Source organism: Salminus brasiliensis, chromosome 18 (genome assembly GCF_030463535.1).
Source record: "Salminus brasiliensis chromosome 18, fSalBra1.hap2, whole genome shotgun sequence".
NCBI lineage: Eukaryota > Metazoa > Chordata > Actinopteri > Characiformes > Bryconidae > Salminus > Salminus brasiliensis.
Window position 1 is genome coordinate 9,570,121 of NC_132895.1, and position 23,654 is coordinate 9,593,774.

Here is a 23,654-nt window from a genome sequence, read left to right on the forward strand (position 1 = left end):
TTTGCTGAACTTATCTAGAGCAGATAAACATACACCTGTTGGCACTATGCCTAATTCCATGCTCCTGGCATTGAGCTGTGGAGCAGTTGAGCTTTTCTGCAATGATGGCGCTCCATACAGTACTTTTGGGATGAGTTGGGGGGAGGGGGTGGTGATCATCCAACATCCTGACCTCAATAACACTGTTTCGCCGAATGCAATCAAATGCTCACCGCATTGTTCCAGAATCTAGTACAGTAGAGACAGTTATTTTACGATTCACACTACATCTCCCATCCACTGGTGGTCTTCCATGATCTTGAAGAAGAACTGACAGTGGCATTAGCTACATTCCTGCTGCTGTTTTTCATTATGGAGCTTCTAAAAACACTCCTTCAGAAATTGTGAGAACCTATCCACACGGATTCCAATATTTTTAAAACTTGAGGATTCTGCCTTTGTTTTGACCGCATCGAAAACGCTCTTGAAGGTGAAAATTGCTGTGTGGATGTCACAAACATGAATGTTTCCGGCTGAATTTAAAATACCTCCTTACTCCCATATAGTGAACTATATAACTCCTAAATCTACAACGTCTACACGCAGATAGCTTTAGATTTCAACATATAATACATGTAAATACTGTTCTATTACATCCTGTGACTCGCATAGCACACTACATAGGGAGTTTGCTATAATATACTTTGCTATAAAACCTCTGTGTTTTCTTCCTTATTAATGGTGTATTGAATTTATTTCCTTATTAAGTACTATCAACCCAAGCGTTTTCGTCTCTGTGTGGACGGAAGTATTTTTAAGACCAGAGGGAGGGAAATCTCCGTTTTTAAAAATACCCTGTGTTTAGGGTTAGAGTTAAGGTTAGGTTACGGTTAAAATTAGGTTTAGGTTGAGGTGTAGGTTCAGGTATTGAAATGTCTGGTTGATTAGGCTGATTTGTAACATTCTCTAATCAAATCATTTGATTTCTGTGTGGCTGGGTTGCGTCAGTAATTCGTATGCAGGAGGGTCAAACTATGCTTAGTACACATTGTACAAATCCTGAAATGATATTTTAGTCACAAATGTACAAATTCCTCCTGAGACCAGACTGTTAAAGCACCCTTTTTGGGGAAACCTTAACTCAGCTTACTGTATCCCAAGTGAATGTAACCAGCCCTGACATGATAAAAGTTGCAGATGTTAGCTGCAGACTGCAAGCATTTGGACTGTTACACAGTCAATTTGACTGCAACACAGCTGGAGGAAAACAGAGGAAACAAGATTATCTCATTCATTCTGACAACAAATGAAGGCTGTTGAACGAGTTTGCCTCCGTTCTGAATGGAGATGCTAATGAAGCTAACTGGCCCTTGCTGTATATCATGACTTCAAACCCAATAAAACACAATTACTAATACGTCAGCTTCATAAATCCACATTTGCGATGCTTTAATTAATTACGTTTTGCAACCCAAGCACTGTATACCTTCTTCTGGAGCATACCCACTACAGTCTAATGATGCAGACTGTTTCTGTGAGACACATACAGCAATCAAAATGCAACTTTATCGCAAGCAGCAAAAAAACTGCAGCCAAGTTGCGTGGTATGACAGCAGTGGTACATCACGGAGCCCATTCAACATATCCATATTTGTTAAGAATAGCTGGTTCAGCTATTACATTCTGACAACGCAGGCTTTAGCACTTATGCCGTCCCGTCTCAGTGCTGAGAAAATTTGTCTGCGGAAGAAACTGCACCATAATGTTATGTAAAGTGCACCACAGAATGGACATTCTAGCACTGGGGGTGAAATCCTGGGCCAATTCAGTGTCTGATAAACACGCCTTAAATATCAAGTGTTTTAGAAAACTTCCAAACTGCTAGACTGCTAGAAAATTGACTTCAGAGTGGTGGCAAATCGGAGCTGTAATAAATACATGACATCACAAATATCTCCAACAAAACAGTTCTAAGCCTGTTGACGTCTTGAAGACAGACACATTTTATTTCAGGTTAATGTGGTTTCAGATGATAAGTGACTACAGTTGTATGCAAATATTCAGACATTCCTACTGAAGTTCACAAATCCTCTACTGATCACACACTCATCATTTTTTCTGTAAATGTATCTGCTGAAATAAGCAACTGGCTGTAATCTCACAATTGACTCTCATCTCACACTCTCATGCAATTGCCTCTAATCTCACACAATTGGCTCTAATTTTAAACACACAGTTGGCTTTAATGTCACACAATTGACTCTAATCTTACGCAATTAACTCTAATCACATGCTCTCACACAACTGAATCTAATCTCACACAATTGGCTCTAATCTCATGCAATAAGATCTAATCTCATATTCTCAACAACTGGCTCTCATGCAATTGCCTCTAATGTCACACAATTGGCTCTAATCTCATGCAATTGGCTCTAATCTCATGCAATTGACTCTAATCACACTCTCTCACGCAACTGAATCTAATCTCACACAATTGGCTCTAATCTCATGCAATAAAATCTAATCTCATATTCTCAACAACTGGCTCTCATGCAATTGCCTCTAATCTCACACAATTGGCTCTAATCTCACGCAATTGACTCTAATCACACTCTCTCACGCAACTGAATCTAATCTCACACAATTGGCTCTAATCTCATGCAGTTGGCTCTAATCCCACACAATTGACTCTAATCTCACACTCTCAACAAGTGGCTTTAATCTCACACTCTTTAAACAACTGGCTCTAATCTCACGCTCTCAACAAGTGTTTCTAATCTCACGCTCCTTTAACAAGTGTCTCTAATCTCACGCTCTTTTAACAAGTGGCTCTAATCTCACGCTTTCAACAAGTGGCTCTAATCTCACACTCTCAACAACTGGCTCTTATCTCAGGGTCAGTATTTGTTGTTATCTGTTGATATTAAGTGTAAAATCATTGGCTCTAATCTCACCCTCTCACACAAGTGGATCATATCTCATGCAATTGGCTCTAATTTTGAACACACAGTTGGCTTTAATCCCACGCAATTGGCTCTGATCTCACACTCACACAATTGAATCTAATCTCACACAGTCTTGTGACTCTACTGCAGGGAGGCATATTTACTATAACTGAAGTGAAATCTCTGTTGTTGGTTGGAATGTGCCTTTAGGGTTAGGATTAGGTTTGTGGGTGTATAAATCATGTAGTTGCAATACACTGATACAGAAGAACATGGGAACACCTCACAAAGGCATGAATACTAGTGAGAGCAAATGAGAGAGAGGGTGAAAGAAAGACAGGAGAAGAATAGACAGAGAAGCCTTTTTAGTTTTGCTGTGAGGATTTGATTGCATTCAGCAACAAGTTAGTGTAGGATATTAAGTTATAAGTTAGTATACAGGATATTGCATAATCATCACCCCACACCCCCGCACACCTGTGTCAGCAGTAGGTGCGACTTTAGGTAAGAACATTTGGACATATCGTGTAGCTAGCTAGCTAGATGGATGGATGGATGGGTGGATGGATGGATGGATGGATGGATGGATGGATGGATAGATAGATAGATAGATAGATAGATAGATAGATAGATAGATAGATAGATAGAAAGGAGCATGCCAGACTGGCCCACTGCTTGTCCCTGTGGATAGAGCGAGAGTGTGGAGGAGGAGTCAGGAGAGGAAGGAGAGAGAGCTCTGTCAGAGTGATTGTTCCACCATGCAGAAAGGTGACACACAGAAGTGTGAGCAGGCCCTCTAGAGATGGAGAGAACGAGCGAGAGACAGGGTGAGAGAGAGAGTCGGGGGTGGAAGAAAGGGGGAACAGACACAGTTTGTTAACTTCTGAGGATAGCCAAGCTAGCTCACACACTCAGAGAGGAGGTTATGAGAACTGACTCAACTGACTGCAAGTTAACAATAAAACTAAATAAATGTGATATGAACTCAGACATGAACTTGGACATGAACTTGGACATTAACTCGGATTTGAACTGTATTTGTATATGTTACAAAAGGAATCACAAACTCTATCAGAAACCAATCAATGTATACAGTGTATTGGAATGAAATACACTATATGTACATAAGTATTGGGACACATCATTGAACTCACCTAGCCTTGCAGTTTTCCTTGATACACATTAGTGAAAGGATGGGTGGTTCTAAAGAGCTCACTAAATTCCAGTGTAGTTCTGTACGTAATGGGATGCCACTGGTGCAAGAACAAGTAAGATAGTGAAATTCCACCATCACCTGTGAGTGGCATTATGGAAAAGTGAAAACATTTAGCAACCACAGCAACTTAGCCACACAGTGTCAGACCATGTAAAGTCTGAGTGCTAAGTAGCATAGTGCATAAAAGTCTCCAATACTTTGCAGACTTAAAAACTGCTTTGGAAATGTCTTCTGTGGAGTGACGACATCCTTTATTCTGCAGTCTGGTGGATAAGTCTTGGCTTGGCAAAAGCCAGCAGAACACTACCTGCCTCACTGCATTGTGCCAACTGTAAAGTTTGGTGGAGGAGGGATAATGCTATGGGGTTGTTGCAGCATGTCCCAGGATTCCAATTAGTTCTTAGTTCTCTTAGTTCTTAGATCTTCAACATTCAGATGTGACAAATATTAAAAACAGAAGAAATTGGGAAGGGGACAAATACTTTTCCACAGCTCGTGATGTGGAAAAACATCACTGGCATGCTATGAAAGGTCACAAGCTCTCCAGCATACTGTAGGAGTAGATGTGAATGCATGAACATGAACACAGGAAGACATACATGTTCAGTCCTGACTGGCAGAATGACGGCCTGAAGCAGACACACGTCAGAAGAAAGGGAGGCCTCACTGAACACAGTCTGGCTGCTTGAACACAGACACACACACACATACACACACACTCACTCTGCCATTCTGATACTAACGCAGCTGGACAGAAGGTTTGGGTTGTGAATGTCATAATTCTGTATGTATCCCAGACGGACTCAGACACGATCAGCCCGGAAAAAAAAAAGAATAATTTAAAAAAGCACAGCAACAAAGAGAGAGAGAGAGAGAGAGAGAGACAGAGAGAGAGAGAGAGACAGAGAGAGAGAGAGAGAGAGAGAGAGAGAGAGAAAGAAAACACTGAATAAGCAAACAGAGAGAACAAGAGAGAGAGAGAGAGACTGTGTAGCTGCTAGCTACTTGGACATTGCTGCATCCCCCTTATTTCTGCTCTTCTCTCCTTCTTTTTTTCCATTACCACAAGAAAAATGGAAAAAAAAAAGAAGGATTTAACAAATGCTGCTTCCTCTCCTCTCCTCGGCTCTGTTGTGCCTCTTTTCTCTCTTCCCTCGATGGCACCATCCCACACACGTACTGATTGCATTTAGAGCATGCAAAATCTACTGTCTCCTCCACTCTCCTCTACACTTCTCCTCAGAGAACAGAGAGGGAGAGAGAGAGGGAGAGAGACAAAGACACAAAAGAGAGAGAGAGAGAGAGAGCGAGAGGTGTTAGTGGGAGGAAAAAAGGAGTGAAAGACAAAGAAAACATGAAAGAGAAAAAAAATATTTAATATTTATATAGAATATAGTCAGAGAGAAAGAGAGAGAGGGAGAGGCAAAGAGAAATACAGAGATACAGAAAGAGAGAGAGAGAGTGATAAAGAGAAAGGATGACACAACAATAGGGTGACAGAGTGAGAGAGAAAGAAAAGACAGCAAAAGAAATTAGCCAGGCAAAGAAAAAAAAGGCTAGATAGAGAGGAGAACAATGGCATGACAAATAACAGTGACAGAGATGGACGTTTGTGTGTGTGTGTGTGTGTGTGTGTGTCTGTGTGTATGTAAGTTAAAATAGGGGACAACTGGTAGGAAGTTATGTAAGACATTGAAAACCAAGGAATCTGACCTTTTTATATGTCGACTGAATCCCTGTCTGGAAAAAAATAAAACCCCAGCAGAATTACAAACAAGAGGCCTTCAGGCACAAAGACAGGAGACTCACCTCTGATTCACTTAACAGACCTGAGACCTGACTCATATTCCCATCCCTTCCCAGAGACATGAGACCTAGCTTGGACTTTCATCCCAGTGACCTGAACTCAATTCAGACTCAAACCTAGCAACCTGAGATTGAACTCTGACTCTGAGTCTGAGTTGAGACTTTATGCTCAACTCAGACTCCCACCCCAGTGACTGGAGACTCAGATCAGACTTGCTTATCAGAAACATGTGACTCAATTAGGACTCCCAGACATCCCAGAGACTTGAGACTCAAATGGGACTCACATCCCAGAGATTTTAGTCTCAACTCAGACTTGCATCCCAGAGACATGAGACTCGACTCATACTCACTCCCCAAAAACTAAAGACTACATTTGGATTTCCATCCCAGAAACATGAGGCTCATTAGACTCAACTCAGACTCACATGCATGATCTTAGTCTCAACATGGACTCATGTTCCAGAGGCATGAGATTCAATTCAGACTCAAATTCCAGAGACCTCAGACTCAACTCAGACTCAAATTCCAGGGACCTCAGACTCAACTCAGACTCAAATCCCAAAACCTGGGACTCAACTCTGAATCACATACCAAAGACCTGAGACTCAACTCAGACTCAAATCACAGAGACCTGAGATTCAATTCAGACTCAAATTCCAGAGACCTCACACTCAACTCAGACTCAAATTCCAGGGACCTCAGACTCCAATCCCAAAACCTGGGACTCAACTCTGAATCACATGCCAGAGACCTGAGACTTCACTCAGACTCAAATCCCAAAGACCTGAGACTCAACTCTGAATCACATACCAGAGACCTGAGACTCCACTAAGACTCAAATCCCAGAGACCTGAGACTCAACTCAGACTCAAATCCCAGAGACCTGAGACTCAACTCAGACTCAAATCCCAGAGACCTGAGCCCCAACTCAGACTCAAATCCCAGAGACCTGAGCCCCAACTCAGACTCAAATCCCAAAACCTGAGACTCAACTCTGAATCACATGCCAGAGACCTGAGACTTAACTCAGACTCAAATTCCAGAGACCTGAGATTCAATTCAGACTCAAATTCCAGAGACCTGAGACGCAACTCAGACTCAAATCCCAAAGACCTGAGACTCAACTCTAAATCACATACCAGAGACCTGAGCCCCAACTCAGACTCAAATCCCAGAGACCTGTGACTCAACTCAGACTCAAACCCCGAGACCTGAGCCCCAACTCAGACTCAAATCCCAGAGACCTGAGCCCCAACTCAGACTCAAATCCCAAAACCTGAGACTCAACTCCGAATCACATGAAAAATCTAAAGCATATACAAAAGAATCCTAAAATCCTTGAAAAAAAAATGCTGTCCTGTGGCTGAATCATGAGAAAGCTTCTATTTGGGGTATTGATTCATTGGTTTGGTAAGGCAGTGGCAAGACATTAGAGAATGAGTAAGTGTGTGAGAGAGAAAGAAAAAGACAGGGAGAGGACAGAAAGAGAGAGAGAGAGAGAGAGAGAGAGACACCAACACACACTGAATACAGCACTCTGGACAGCACCTATCGATCGGCTCCCAGCACACATCACCACAACTTTCACAAATTGCTATTGAGAAGTGACCTGTAATGCAATTACTGGCCAATCCAGGGCAGAAGTGGCCATCAATAATTAAAAGGCGGCCGAGTCACGGCCCGTTTCTATCCCGCTTTTATTCCCGTGTTGTTATCCCCGCGTCCGCTGTCTGGGCTACCAAGCTGTTGCGCCACCGGGGGCTGGAATAAGATTTGTGCAAACGCGTCCTTCAATAAAACCAATCACGGCGGACGAACGCCCGCTGCCGCCCGGCTTTATTATTCCGCTGGCATATGTCTCCCAGAGACGGCCAGACCACAGGAGTGCAATATTAGCCATCAACAAATCACAGCACACAACTGCTGTCTGCACAGCGCCGCCGTTATTAGCAGCTATATCATCTACCTATTGTCTCCGTCGCTGCTGAGAACACACAGCATTTAAACCGAGTCAGCATCGCAACAGCGGCGCGCAAAGTTTGCTTTATCCACGGCCACACTGCTGTCACTAGCATTTTTCAGCACTGCAGCAGCAGGAAATTGCACATACCCCCCCTCTCTCTCTTCTCTCTCTCCTCTCTCTCTATCTTTCTCTCCGCGAGCTGTATGTAGCAACCCGTGTAGCAGGCAGACACTGGAATAAACAAGCTCTAAAAGTTGAAAGGCGACTGTTTCTCGTGTTGACAGGCACAACTCTGTCAACACACACATTTCCCCAAAGCAGCACACACTCCGCTTTAATCACTGGGCCGAGCGCACAGAGAGCTGAGCTGCAAACGTAGAGGTTACAGAGAGAGACGGCCTGTCTGTGGAGAGAGAGAGAGAGAGGGGAAACACAGAGACTCTACAGAAAGGAGGAGTGCTGTCTTGTCTATATTGTTACATACCGCTCTCTGGAGTTTATTAATGTATACATATAATAATAACATTAAATACATAGTTCTGTAGTGCATTTCCCAAAGAGAAGACAGAATGGTTGCTATGGTGTTGCTAGTTGGTTAGTATGGTGGTGTTAATTGTTTTTTGCAAAGTGGATGCAGTGGTTGCTAGGTGGTTGCTATGGTATTTCAAGTGGTTGTTATGATGTCACATGCAGCTCCTAGGCTGTTGCTATGCATTGCTATGGTGTTGCTAAGTAATTGCCAGGCTATTGCTTTGTAGTCACTAGTGTGAAACTATTTTGTTTTGTTTTTTTTGCAATGGTTTTGTGGTTGAAATGGTTGCTAGGTGGTTGCTATGGTATTTCAGGTGGTTGTTATGATGTCACATGCAGCTCCTAGGCTGTTGCTACCCATTGCTATGGTGTTGCTAAGTAATTGCTAGGCTATTGCTATGTAGTCCCTAGTGTGAAACTATTTTGTTTTTATGCAAAGGTTTTGTGGTTGCAATGGTTGCTAGGTGGTTGCTATGGTGTCACAGGTAGTTGCTAAGCTGTTGCTATATGTAGACACTAGAGTAAAACTGTTTTTGTTAAGTATTTGCTATGGCGCTGCTAGGTTGTTGCTATAGTGTTGCAAAGTTATTGCTAGGCTGCAGATACGGTGTCATTAGGGTGAAACTATTTTTGCTAAGTGGTTGCAATGGTGTTACAAGGTGGTTGCTAGGTGGTTATTTTTAAAGCAATGATTGTTAGTTAAAAGAAGTTAAAGTATTAAGTGAGATTTGGTATTATTTGCTCCTCGGCTCCCCCTACAGTTGGGGAGTGTAATTAATTTTACTTTACTGCTGTAAATACAAATCATGCTGTGAGCGCCCCCTAATGGACAGCTGTACACATCAATGGACAAGCTAAAGGAGATGCAGAACCTGTATCTGAAGGTAAAGAAGCATATGGACTGAGGCGGTAGAGTAATACTACAGGATTTTAAACAAATATGACTCGAGCTAGGTAGATTTGCACAGTTCTAGAGAGAGGTCTCGTGCAGCTTCACCAAAGTTACATGGTGCAGCAGCAGCGTTCCGGCCTGGAGTGGCAGTGATGGAGACGCCATTCTCCCTACTACAGTCAGTGGAGCATCAACAAGGTCTCTGGCCTTTTCCAGGTCTTGCCAGTAAAGCGTATTTTCTGTAGTTTCTGATTTGATGTGAGATGATGATGAGAGAAGAGGGACGGGGGTCTGTTTCTCAGTGAAGGGTTTGTGTGAGATGTAGTTCATCCCTCGCTCCTCTCCTCCTTTCCTTGCCCAGGGAACAAGCTCACATTGACCGCAGCACCAATGTATTGAAAGAGCTGCCACGAAAGTGGGTCGCACAGCCAATCAATGGCATAGATTACTGAGTCTGAGCATTAGCTCACTGAGAGAGAGAGTGTGTGTGTGAGAGTGAGAGAGAGAGAGAGAGAGGGAGAGAGCAAATTAGAATGAGGGAAGACACCTTGCTTGCTGTTTTCCTTCCCCCCTACCTGCTCTCTGCCCTTTACCCTCTCTCTCCATCACTTTCCCTCTCACATTTCCTGTTGCTTGGGCTATGTGTGTGTGTGTGTGAGAGAGAGAGAGAGAGAGATAGAGAGAGAGAGAGCTGTGAAGTGATATATTTGGTAGAAATCACTGAAAATGAACAATGTTTATGAGAAAAAGTGTATGCGTTTGTATGTGTGTGTGTGAGAGAGAGATATTTATGTTGTGTGTTGGGCATAATTTGTATTGTCTTGTGTGTATGTGTGTGTGTGTGTGTCTAGGGGTGAACAATATTTGCAGGAGGGAGTGTGTGTGCATGTGTGTTCATGTATTACAGTCTGTGTTTATGTAGAAGGGAGTGTGTTTATAGTGCATCCATGCATGTGGGAGTGTGTGTGTGTATGTGTGTGTTGTGTTGTAAGGTGTATTTGTGGGCTGTTGAATTGAGAAAGGGTCACAGCAGCTGTCTACAGATGTGCACTGTAAACCATAAGTTTGCAGAGTTTGAATAAATGAGGTAAACAGTTTCCTCGATATTTTTACATTTATAAAAGTGACTGTTGTTAAGTGGTTGTTAAGACTGTTGTTAAGTGGTTGCCATGGTATTTCAGGTGGTGGCTATGGTGTCACAGGTGGTTGATAGGGTGTTGCCAAGTGGTTGCTATAGTATCTCATGTAGTTTCTTGGAGAAGAGCCCCCTTAATATTCATGCAATAGTCTGAAGTGATAAACCTGAACACAAAACACCCTCAGAAAATGCTAAAAAAAAAAACACTGAAAAACCGAGGATATCAAAGATTCCTGATAAAAAGAAACAAACAAAAAATACAACCCAATTAACACAAATCAACAAACCAGCTGCAAATACTGGGAACCCTCTTAACTCAAAACTTTAAAACTCAAATAACTGAAACTAAAACTAAAACTACACACAGTATAACTCAAAATCAATGAAAAATCTATTAAACCGCACTAAAACAGAAGTTATCTGTTTCATAAACTTAAAATTAGTATAGAAGAGTATATGTGTGTGTGTGTGTGTGTGTGTGTATAGGGTATACATTGCCTTCACTCTGTTTTATTAACTAATATTGTATTTGATTTATCTTTGACACACATTTACAGTAAAGCACATGCACCCCCCCCCCCAACACACACACACACTCACACACACACACACTGTTGCTGCTGAAGTCCTGTGCCAGAATCAATACAGTCTTTCTGATGCATCATACTCTAGTAAGAGCTGCAGACCTGGGAGGTTTAAATAAACACACACAAACACACACACACACACACACACACACACACACACACACACACACTCAGTCGCTCACACTCTTTTTCATAATTTCAATATTCAATATTTGGTTTAGTGACTAATTTTTGAATTTGAATGGTCACTAATAATAATAATAATAATAATAATAATAATCATCATCATTGCTTTGTTTATCTCAGCCTCTCTCTCTCTGTTCCTCCAGTATTTATTATCTGTTTCTATCAATGAGCCTCATATAATTTGTTGTTTATTAGGAATGCACTAAAACACACACACACACACACACACAAAGATACACACACACACACACTCCTTCTTCTAACACAGAACACTGTGTTTGACCGCCAGAGTATACGACATCTGACCCAGTCTTAAGTCTAGTGTCCTTAACTTTGCATTTCCATTGTATTTGCATTTAGTATGCCTGTGGCATGAATGCTCTCACAAAGGAACGTTCTTCAAACGCTCTTGAGATAAATGTTCTCTTGTACCTGGCGTGTACTCTTAAATATCTCCTGTAGCTGCGCTGTTCTATATGCACGCTGAGTGCCGGAGTCAGATCACACACAGATCTGTCTGTCTTGTACAGGCTTAGCGAGCCGGCTGGGCCGAGGAGTGGAGGCCTTAAAGCTGTGGTTTCAGTGACAAATCAATGATACTGATTTCAATAATTAATACATGATGCGGTTCTCTATAGACACAGAATAAATCAGGGTTCCAGATAGTTTCTATTGATACACTAAACATACATACAAAGTGTGTCAAACAGTATCTTCTCTTCATGAACCCATAATATAACGCCTATTCGAGAAGCATTGCTGATATTTGTGATACCAGACTTTCCCCATTAGCACATCGACCCGTAGATATTAATGATTATTTCTATGGGTCAACCTTCCTCTGCTCACAAACCTAACCAGCAAGCTGATTGGCTCTTTTTGTTGAAGGGCGGGACTAAAACAGTAAACAGGCGCCATGTTGAGCATTACGAGGTCTCCTATCCATATTTCAACCAGTGGCCAGTTCTCCTTGTTTATGACGTCTCTGGCTGAACCTGATACTTTGACAGTTCTATGGCTCTATCCGTACCACGAAAGCTGAGCCCTATAGTATCAGCAGTTATCTTGGATGAGGTACAGGGATCAACAGGTACCTTAATAAACCTCCACTTAGTCGGTCCTGGTGTTTTGGAATTGCTACCGTTGAATAGCAGTAACTCATTTGTTGTGGAACTACTTTTTGGGGGAAGGATTTCACATCTTTAAAGTTATTCAGTTTGAAATGCAGGATTTCTTTGGTTTATGTTGTTTCTTTATTTTGTAAAAACTATGGTACAAAAGTAATAAAACACTCGCGGTCGTGTGTTATTGCGAATAACATCACGGCTATGATGATCTGTGGCCAAATGACAGCCTCAATGTTATTCCTCTCGTGTTTAATTGCTAAATTACTTAACAATTCCATACATTTTCAGGCAAGTGTTGGCTGTTTCAGGCATGTAGTTTGCATAATGTTAAGTACCTAGCAGCAGTATAAAACATAGCTTGTCTGTTCCAACTGAAAGATTTCTTTGGGTGCATCCCAAATGCATACTAATTAGTATCTTAAGTAGAATCTTATTAGAATCTTAAGTAGTTGAGTACACTCAAAAATCCACAATCCACAATGGATTCTTTATGGCCCAAAGGGGTCCAGAAGAATAAGGTGCTGTCACTGACCAGAGAATTGTTAGTGTAAATCCCGATCATGCTTGCTATCCCTTGGTAGCCGGGGCCCTGAGAGAGCTTAATTGGCCTTGCTCTCTCCAGGGAGGGTAGATGGGTAACTTTCTCCCTGACATCTGCGGGTTGGCAGCAGTTGGGGTGCTGGCTTGGTCCCCTCCTGTAGGGGGAGCCCACAGGTGAGGACCCAGGCAACACCTCTTTTTGTGTATTTCACTTTTACTCGACTACTCCATTCAATCCTTGCCAGTGGGCTATTACACCATGTGGGAGACCAGGGTTCGATTCCCAGTCTGGGTGACAGTATGCTGCGTCCCTGGGCAAGACTTCTAACACTACATTGGCCCACCTCTGTAATACGAGTTACCTTGTAAGTCGCTCTGGATAAGAGTGTCAGCTAAATGCTGTAAATGTAAATCTGACTCTGTTTAAGTGACTGTGCCATTAGCTGTGTGCTAACATTATGTCCCCTATAGCCCCCTTTTCTCTTTCTCTCTCTCTCTCTCTCTCAGCTTTAAGCTGACGGGATGGCTCCCTGCACATGATGGACCTTTCCAACGTAAAAACAACTTTGCGAAAATCCATCAAGATGTCAAGTGAACTGGAAAACAGACTGTGAGAGCAGCACGTAGGAGAGGGAAGGAGAGAGTGAGAGAGAGTGAGGAAGAGTATAAAAGAGGGAGCCAGGGGGGCGCAGAGATGGAAAGGTGGAAGGAGAGAGAGAGAGAGAGAGAGAGAGAGAGATTCTCTTGCAGATAAAACGTTCCACTGACTTTCTCATCTTCTTGCCAAGTTCCCGCTTCACCACTAATGAACTCATTTGTTCTGTTTTGTGGATTCACCTTTGCTAGCGTCAAAGCCTCTCTCTCCCTCACTCTCTCTTTCTTTCTCTCTCTCTTTCTCTCCAGCATTCTTTCCCTCCCTCTCTCTCTCTCTTTTTGTTCGCACCTTCTTTCCTCTGTGTAAATTTCTCTCACCCATATGTTTCCCCTCTCTATTTGTTCACATCTCCTCTCTCTCACTTTCGCGCTCTCTCGCGCACACTTGCTCCCTCTCTCTTGTTCTCTCTCTCACTCACTCTCCCTCTGCCGTTGTGTTCAGGTCTCTTTTCCTCTCTCTCACTCTCTCGTTATCTTTCCCTCACTCATTCCTCTGTGTACCTATCTTTCTCTTTCTTCCTCTCTCTCCCCCTTTCACTCTCTGTCTCTCTCTCCCACTCTCACTTTTGCTCTCGCTTCCTCTCGTTCGTTCCCTCTTTTTGTTCATCTCTTTTCTCCTGTGTACATGTTTCCACTTTGCAAATCTCTCTCTCTCTCCTTCTCACTCTCTCCCTCTCTCACTCTTTCTTGCATCTCTCTTCCTCTGTGTAAATGTATTTCACCTCTCTCTCTCTCTCTCTCTCTCTCTCTCTCTCTCTCTCTCTCTCTCTGCCTCAGTCTTCCCCCCTTCTCTCTCTTTTTTTTTTTTGGTCCACATCTTCTCTGTTCCTCATTGTAAACATCTCTCTCTCTCTCTCTCTCTCTCTCTCTCTCTCTCGTCAAGGTTTGTTTAACATTTAGGTCTGTCCCATGAAGTTTGTTTTGTTTACTTAGCATTTACTATTCATCACAAAACACACACACACACACACACACACACACACACACACACACACACACACAGACAGTCCCAGGCTCCTGCATCGCGGCTCTGATTGCTAATTAGTATTCCTATTAAACGATAGCGATGGGTAGTGACTTCAATTAAATTCATTTGCAGTGGCTGACTCTACATTTCCATGGCTGCGCTTCTTCATAATGGATGAAATAGTCGGTGGGTTTGCAGTGTGTATAGATTATCGCGCTTCACACGTCAGCTCGACAGCTATTAACACCACAGCACATAAAGGCTGATGCTCGCTCACTCAATCAGATGGAGGAGGGAAAAACACACTCATCTCCAGCAGTGTGTGACACACAGATGTGTGGCGGAGTGTTGCACTGATTCAGGACAAAAAGAGTGTACGACTCTCTGTGTGTCACTCTCCCTCTCTCTGTTTCCCTCACATCTCTCTCTACCTCTCTTTTTCTATCTCTCTCTCCCTCTGCCTCTTTATCCGCCTCCCTCTGTTCCCATCTTTCTTATTCTCTGTTTTCCTGTTCTCCTTTCTCTCTCTCTCTCTCTCTCTCTCTCTCGCACGCGCTCTCTCGCTCTCGCACTCTCTCTCTCTCTCCTCCACATCTATGATGTCATAATCACTCGCATCAAAGGCATTCTGGTCGACACGGCGACTGTCAGCCTCCCTGGAGGCGTCATTAAAACACAACACCAAACCAAACTGAGCAAGAGCTGACGGAGACACATCAAAACACACACAAACACACAAACACACATGCACACGTGCACACACACACACACACACACACACATGCACGCCTGCAGACATTCATGTGTGCACATCCGCTTGCACGCGCATGGCACACACTTACAGACACTATAAATAGGACAGTGATGCTGTGTGGTCGCTGCCCTTGAGTGCAAAACTCCAAATCAGAGAGAGAGAGAGAGAGGGGGAGAGAGAGAGAGAGAGAGAGAGAGAGAGGGGGGGGGGGGGGGGGGGGGAGAGAGCGAGAGAGAGTGTGTATGTGAGAGCGATTAGTTTTCTTACAGTGTGTGTTAGTAATGTGTATTTGGTTTTGTGTGTGAAAGTGTTAATATATTTTTGTAAGAACCATTGTTCTCTCTGTGTGTGCATGTCTCTGTGTGTGTGTGTGGTGTGTATGTGTGTGTCTGTGTGTGTGTGTGTGTGTGTGTGTGGATGCAGAATGATCCGACCTACCCCAGGCAATGTCTTCTGCTCGTGGAGGGCAGTCTGAGCTTTCAGCGCCGACTCTCTGGCACAGTATGTGAGGAAGGCACAGCCTGAGAAAGAAAGAGAGAGAGAGAGAGAGAGAGAGAGAGAGAGAGAGAGAGAGAGAGATTCGTTAGTGAATATTAACTCCTTAAACTCTATATGCCGGCCCAAACTTCAGTTCTTTACTCTTATGACTAGAATAGGATCAAAGTTTTGGAAGTTACATTGGCCCTAAAATAGAACCCCGTGGGACACCACAAAAATGCTTATACTTAAACGTCTCTTCATAATAGTTTCTGTATTAGGATCAATAATTTAATAATTAACCTAAGATTAAGAGGTCATCACCTCTGAAAGAGAAGGGGATATACAGAAGAACCTGGATGAAGAGCAAAGAACAAAACAGCTGACCAAGAATCATGGGAGAAGGGGAGGGTACAAGACAAGAGTACAAGCCTGCAGTCAACAAGCCATCAGATGTCTCAGATGCTTTGAACTAGAGTCATCATGGGCTCTCAGTGACTTCAACACTGTGTGTGTGTGTGTGTGTGTAGAGCTTGCACAATCCCATGTGTGATCACTCGCTCCTAAATACTGCAAATCTTCTCTAAATACACTATATGCAGCTTTGTTGTGAGGATTTGATTGCATTCAGCGTTAAGAGCTATAGTGAGGTCAGGATGCTGAATGGATGCTCACCACCCCACCTCATCCCTAACTCCCCAACTCACCCCAAAAGTATTGGATGGAGCACCACCATCATCATTCCAGAGAACACAGTTCCACTGCTCCACAGCTCAATGCTGGGGGCTTTCTGTCTCTCACTCTCTCCTTCCTCTGTGTAAATGTCTCTCACCCCTCACCCCTCTCTCGTTCTCTCTCGATCCTTGTTGAAAAAATCTCTCTTTCTCTTCTGACCAATTCTGATCTCAGCATTCTGACTGTAATTCCAGCTCTGATTCTAATTCAGAATCTGGATCCAGTAAGAGTCCAGTAAGGTGTATGGTGAGGTAGAAGGAAGCTCGGAGCTATTAAACGAAAAGCTTTCAGAGGGACCAGACGGCTCAGTCTACTCTGAGCCTCGCCAGCACCACAGGGATACTAAACACACACAAGGGACACCCACACACACGTGCACATACACACACACACACATTCACACAAAGCCCCCTGAGACTTTAGTATGACTCAGCATTTTCCTCCTCACTGTCCACTGTATGTGTCTTTAACCCCAGCTGAGCCGTTGTGTTGTGTGTGTGTCTGTGTGTGTGTGTGTGCATGTGTGTCTCCTCCAGCCATGCCTGGCTTTTTTAATTAACTCTGACTCATTAGCGTTGGGGAGCGCTCAGTGCGACAGCTTGGCTGACTCCTCCCAGGGTCTGTCATGTTACGGAACATGCTAGCACTCTCACGGGACACGTGCGCATGCTTCACAAACACCATGCACACACACCCACACATACACACACCCACACGTGCACGCACACACACACACACACCTGTAAAACTATCTTTTAGGGCCTTTCCAACCAGTTGTGTAATACTGTAGCGGAATAATGCTGTGCTACATCTAAAGCCAGTCTTAATAAGTCGTCCTCCTCGAGTGATATTATTCCAGTGGAATGGATTGGAAGAATAGTGGGAACGATGGGAGATAGATTATAAGCATGTAAATGTGTGTGCACTCACCAAAACACAGTGCTATAACTGGTCAAAAAAATCTGATTCTGATTATCATTCAGATTTGAATCTAGATCATAATTTTAATTCTTATTCTAATTTTGATTCTGATTATCTGATCTACAATTAAGTTTGTAATTCTGATTCTGATTGTAATTGCAACCCTAATTCTAATTCTTATTCCAATTCTGATCCTGATATTAGTTCTAATATCTAATTGAAATTCTATTTATCATTCTGTTTTAATTTTGATTGTAATTGTGATGCTGATTTTAATTCTGACCTTGATTCTAATTCTTATTGTGATTCTTATTCTGATCTGATATTCTGATTCAGATTCTGCTTCTAATTTTGGTTCTAATTTGAATTTGATTATAGTTCTTATTCTAAATCCAGTTCAAATTCTAATTCTGATTATAATTCTGACCCTGATTATAATTCCTATTCTAATTGTAATTGTGATTCAGATTCAGATTCAGATTCAGATTAAGATTCAGGTTCAGATTCTGCTTCTGATACTAGTTCTAATTCCTATCCAAATTTTCTAATTATTATTTCAACTATAATTTTGCTTCTAATTCCTGATCATGGAGGTGCAAGCTGCGCACTTAAACCAGGCCTTGACCACAGTAAACCACTGCCGATGTTCAAAAGCCACATTTGAACAAGCCGGATGTTTCCACACTGTTAAAGTGTTCATGTTTTTCTATCATTTTGCCCCATAAAGAGTAAAAAAAACATGTTCACACACACACACACACACACACACACACACACACACACACACACACACATGCGGATGAGCTGAAACAGCAGGGTACCTATTTTTGTTCTTCCCCTAAAAGCAATTCTACTCCACTCCGCCTGGCACAGGCATTAACTTTATCAGGATGGGAGAGTTTGTGTAGCCATACAAACAGGACAGATGAGACAAGAGAGGCAGAGATTGCATAGAAACGAGGGAGGGCGGGAGGGGCCAAGAGGGAGGGGGAGAGATACCAGCGAGAGTGCTAGAGTAAATGGTTTGTGGAAAAGAACGACAGAGGAATGAAGAAAGAGAAGGTGGAGGGAATGGTGTGGCACGCAGGGGCATAGAGAGAGAGGGAGAGAGAGAAAGAGAGAGTGAGAGAGAGAGTGTGAGAGAGAAAGGAGAGATAAAATCACCTAGCTTCTGTGAACACTATCCCCTAGTGTCCTACACTCGCCTCTTATCTCACCTGCTGCAGACACCCTTAAGGGACACACACATACACACACACACGCTCACACGCTGAAACAACAAGGGAGTGAGAAAACGAGGGAGACACAGAGAGAGGGAGAGGCAGAAAGAGAGTGTGTGTGAGAGAGAGAGAGAGAGAGAGAGAGAGAGAGAGACTATATACACTGTACTGCTGCCACTGCAAACACTGTACACTACTCCTATTCAAACAGCTGAAGTATTTGAAGACGGGAACAAATGTAGATGTAATCAAACTAAAGTCTTATTATCAGTGTCTGTAAACGAGGAGATTCATATAAAGATATCTTTTGATCTCAGCTTTGATATCCCGCCTTTTTGTTTCTATTGACTTCTTTTTAATTTAAAATCCTCAAAGCAAAAAAGAAATAAAAGCGTTCCAGATCCCGTCTTCTGATTCTTTCCGAACACAGAGGAACTTTTCCAATGAGATATTAAATATTTCACTTTCCGCTCAGAAAGAAAGTCAATACCCTAAAAAAGATTTCATAAATGATGAGGCTGATCAAGAACTGAGGAGCTTGGAATACTCTTATAGAGAAAGTTTTGCCTTGAAGCCTCAAGGACGGTGTTTTCAAAATGCAGAGCACCTTTTTTAGATAGGCCAAGAGATTTAATAATGGCTCTGCAAATGAACCGTGGTCGCCTGAGCTCATTTTTATATTAAAGCAACATTATGTAGCAATCTTGCCTAAAAAAGAGCTTCAAAATCATGTTGAAGCTCCACTGACTGTGATATGGAGAAGGAAGTCTCCGTCATTGCCAAGCCATGCTAGAAAGTAGAGGGAATGGTGTGGCACGGAGGGGCATAGACAGAGACAGAGAGTCTAGTTGCGCCTTCCATGCACGGCAGGATATACGAGTGTATCCAGATGTTGCAACTTCTATTATTATTTAAGGAAACTACTTACTTAAATTACTTACATTATTGCTGCCATCACACTGTACTGTATTTTTTTGCACGCTCCTCCAGAGTCTTCAGGTATATCGTTTTAAAGCTTGGCCATGTTTTTACCTCTCTTTCTCTCTGTGCTTTTAAGACAGAAGTATGTAAATGACCTCTTTGCTGGTTGCACAGTATTGTGCCTCATTCAAAACAGCAGTCTGGGCTGAACCACTCCTTAAAGCCTCCACAGAACAGGCTGCACTGGTGGATATCCTGTGTACTGTATTGTAAATGCCTGGTTTCACAACTACAGCAAAAGGAGTGAATGACACTGTACGATTTGAAACCCCCTTAAACTTAGGAATCATCGCTGTCACTCAAACACCTTGTACCTAAAAAATGGCAACTTTCAATGGAAGTCAATGCGAAAAGACTTCATTCCGAGTCATTTCGGAACATTTCTTGGATTGGGTTGGTTCCGATCATCATAAAATGTGGACACAATGTACAAAACTGGCAAATTCACATTATGTCAAAAAGTGATAGTGGGATTTGAACCTGTGACCTCCTGAACTAAAAGTTCAACCGCTCAGGATTTAAATGACATCAGAAAGTGAAAAATGGAGATGCAAGGTTTTTGCAGTATGGAAAGTGAGTAAAGGAGGCTGCTTTTCTACAACATTAGCCCTTTAAAAACACTTTGTTAAGATTTGACTATTATACAACTACACAAGTCACAGCTGGCCCGAGAGCAGTGTATGCAACACCCTTATGCAACATGTACACAAGCAACAGGCTGCTGACCACAAGAGTTGACTGGCTGAGGCGGCTTCGTGTTGTCCTGTGAAAATCAATAACTGCTGATCGGACGTTTTACTGCCTTCTGTGTGCGTCTGAGCGCTCGCAGGTTGCTCTGCTGTTGCGCTGCTCTGACGAACTTTTCTAACAAAGACCCGAGGCAAAAACTCCCCCCTAACCTTCTCTCCCCTCCTCGTCCCCCTCCGGCTATGGGTAATTTAAATACACCGTCCTCTACGGCCTGAGTCTTCAAGGTCTTCTGAAATACTCCTGCACACCCCCTCCACCCCAAACCCCTCCCCTCCACATCTCCTTCAAATATTTAATTGGAAGCAGTAAACTCCTGATTAAATAAAAACGCACTTTGAAGAGTGCAATATGAGCTCAGAGAGTAATTTGAGTGAGAGAGACTAAGAGAGAGTGAGAGAGAGAGAGAGAAAGGAGAAAGAAAGTGAAAAAGAAAGAGAGCGAGAGAGAGAGAGAGAGAGAGAGAGGTGGGGTGCAAAGAAATCTTCAATTACTGTGCCGAGACCACGTCAGGCTTTTTTCTTTCTTTTTTTCTGATTGAATAAAATAGGCCTTAAATATTCAGGAGCTGTTTCTGGGACTAATGAGTCCTCTCCTTGAGTGATATTATTCCAGCGAAATGGAATGGAAGTGTGGGTGAATATTAGAGAAAAGATGGTAGATGCATTTCTAATGGAGTATAATACCAGGCCTACACACACATACACACACCTCCACGCCTCAGGCCCCTCAGCCGCTGCTGTTGGGGAACTGAAACCTTGAAATGGCATTTGGTGGTGTTCCTCCCCCTCCCATTCCTCACATACACATACACAGGCACACATACAGACACACACACACACACACACACACACATCCATGCACACAATACATACACACGCTCTCTCTCTCTCTTTCCAGATAACACATGCCATCTCCAGGGCCTCCAGAGGAGCAGAGCAGCGCAGGCTGTAAGTCGTGCTAATCGATTGGCAGAGGAGGAAAAAGGCCTGGCTCTAATGTGCCGCATGTGAAGGATTTAGCGCGGAGCACAGCCACTGAATCAATGGAGTAGAACATGCATCATTACAGCACTGTCCTCCTCCACCCCCGGCTTACTGAGAACTATGAGTATAAATATACACACACAAACACACACACACACACACACACACACACACACACACACACATAAAATCACTACATTTAAAAACAGGCAGGATTCATTGAATCGCCTGCAGACAACTCCATCCTCTTCGATTAAACTGCCATTACATACACACACACACACACACACACACACACACACACATACATTTATAAACACACAACATACAACAACCACCACCAATAGTTATAAAAATATAACAGAAAAAAAGTTTAATCTCTTTAAATTAGTATTTTTATTTCAGCCAGGCCTAAAAACAAAAGTACATTCACTATATGGACAAAAGTATTTGGACACCTGCTCATTCATCATTCTTTCTGAAATCAAGGGTATTAAAAATAGTTTTTTTCTGCTTTTGTTGTAGTAACTGTCTCTACTGTCCAGGGAAGACCACCCCACCCCATCCTCAAGCCCCTAACTCATCCCAAAGGAATTTAATGGAACACCATCCCTCATTCCACAGAACACTGTTCCACTGCTCCACAGCACTTAGTGCAGTGCTTTATACCACTGTAGCCCATGCCTGGCATTAGGCATGGTGCCAATAGCTTCATGTTTATCTGCTCCAGAGATTCCTATTCTATTGGCAGTGCCTCTCTACAGGGACTAGACAAGCTGTGCGTGTGTGTGCATTGGCACATCTGTGCCAACAATGGGCACTACTTAAAGTAGCTAAACGCTTTCATCAGAAGGGGTGTCTACAAGCATTTGGACATATAGTGTATATTATATGATTTACTGTATGTGTGTATATATAGCATAGTAAAAAGTGCCATGTCAGATGTGCACATGTCAAATTATTTAAAGGATATATTAGGCAGTAAGTGAACAATAAGATCATGAAGGCGATGATGTGTTAAAAGCAGGGGGAAATGGGCAAGCATAATAGTCTGAGCCACTCTGACAAGAACCAAAATTGTGATGGCTAGACGACTGGGTCAAAACATCTCCAAAACATCAGTCAATACCTACCAAAAGTGCTCCAAAGAAGGACAATCTGTGAATCAGTGTCACCATGGAGCAATGGAAGAAGGTGGTGGGTCTGAAGAATCATATGGATGATCAGGTGCTGGGGAAGAGATATCAGCAGAATGCCCCATGAGACAAAGTCATGCCGGCAGAGACTGTGTAATGCTCAGGGCAAAGTTGCTGCTGGGAGACCATGGATTCTTTGGTGCAGACTATGGTCAAATGCTTAAAGGTCATATGGAGGTCATGCCTTAATGAGCTGTTTTGGTAGCACAGGAGTTGTGGATTCTTTAATGTTATAGCTGATCAGTGTCACATGGAGCCAGCCAACTGTATCTTTTGCAATAGCTTCTCTTTGTTCCTCACACTTAAATGCCACAAACACACACACACACACACACACACACACACACACACACACACATACCATGTCCTTAATTTAACTGGTCCTTTACCATTAAAGTTACAGCATGTCACCTTCTAGACAGACGATAGTAAGGACAGTCATCCAGTACTCATAAGTAGACATTCAATTAGCAGCCAGCCTCGTAGGGTGAAATGCAAGCTGCACCGAAAGTACTGAGGATAAAGGGGTCTGCCAAGTGCTGAAATACAATAATCGAAGGTTACAATAATAGAGGCCAAGAAATGCCTTGGGTGCACCAAATATTCCCGTAGCACTGTTGGAACAAAAATGGAATGTGTGTGTCTGTGTTTGTGTGTGTGTGTGTGTGTGTGTGTGTGTGTGGTGGCAAGGGGAAGGGAGAGGGAGAAAGCTGTTGTCTCAGTGTTTTCACAATGTGTACCAGCTGCACTAGTGAGTGAAAAGACATTGTGAAGTGATTAGGAATGTGGTGTGTAATCAAGCGGCCACATGACTAACAGCTACTGGACCTGTAGTTTAAATACCCACAGACAGATAACGTGTGTTAATACCGACATCCTAGATTTTTGCTTAAAATATCACCAATTATTGACTGATAATTAGCATATTTTTCGGTCACATATAGGGGTGACACTCGACTACAACCAATAAATGATACCCCCAGCTTAACTATATGACAGGACTTCAAACCACCATCATGGATAAAATATGTACAAATTTCGACAAAAGTACTGGGACACCTGCTTATCTATTGTTTCTAAAACTTCACCAATAATGGACTGAT

At 42.8% G+C, this 23,654-nt stretch overlaps 1 protein-coding gene across 6 annotated transcripts in view; it reads right to left on the reverse strand.

The window, feature by feature from the left end:
* The window catches only part of celf4 (CUGBP, Elav-like family member 4), a 111,680-nt gene that overhangs the window by 64,652 nt on the left and 23,374 nt on the right, over positions 1-23,654 (reverse strand). For all 6 annotated transcript variants that reach the window (XM_072662040.1, XM_072662037.1, XM_072662036.1 and 3 more), the window contains exon 2: positions 15,727-15,809. In XM_072662040.1, the coding sequence (XP_072518141.1) occupies positions 15,727-15,809 (83 nt within the window). The remainder of the gene's footprint in view (positions 1-15,726; positions 15,810-23,654) is intronic.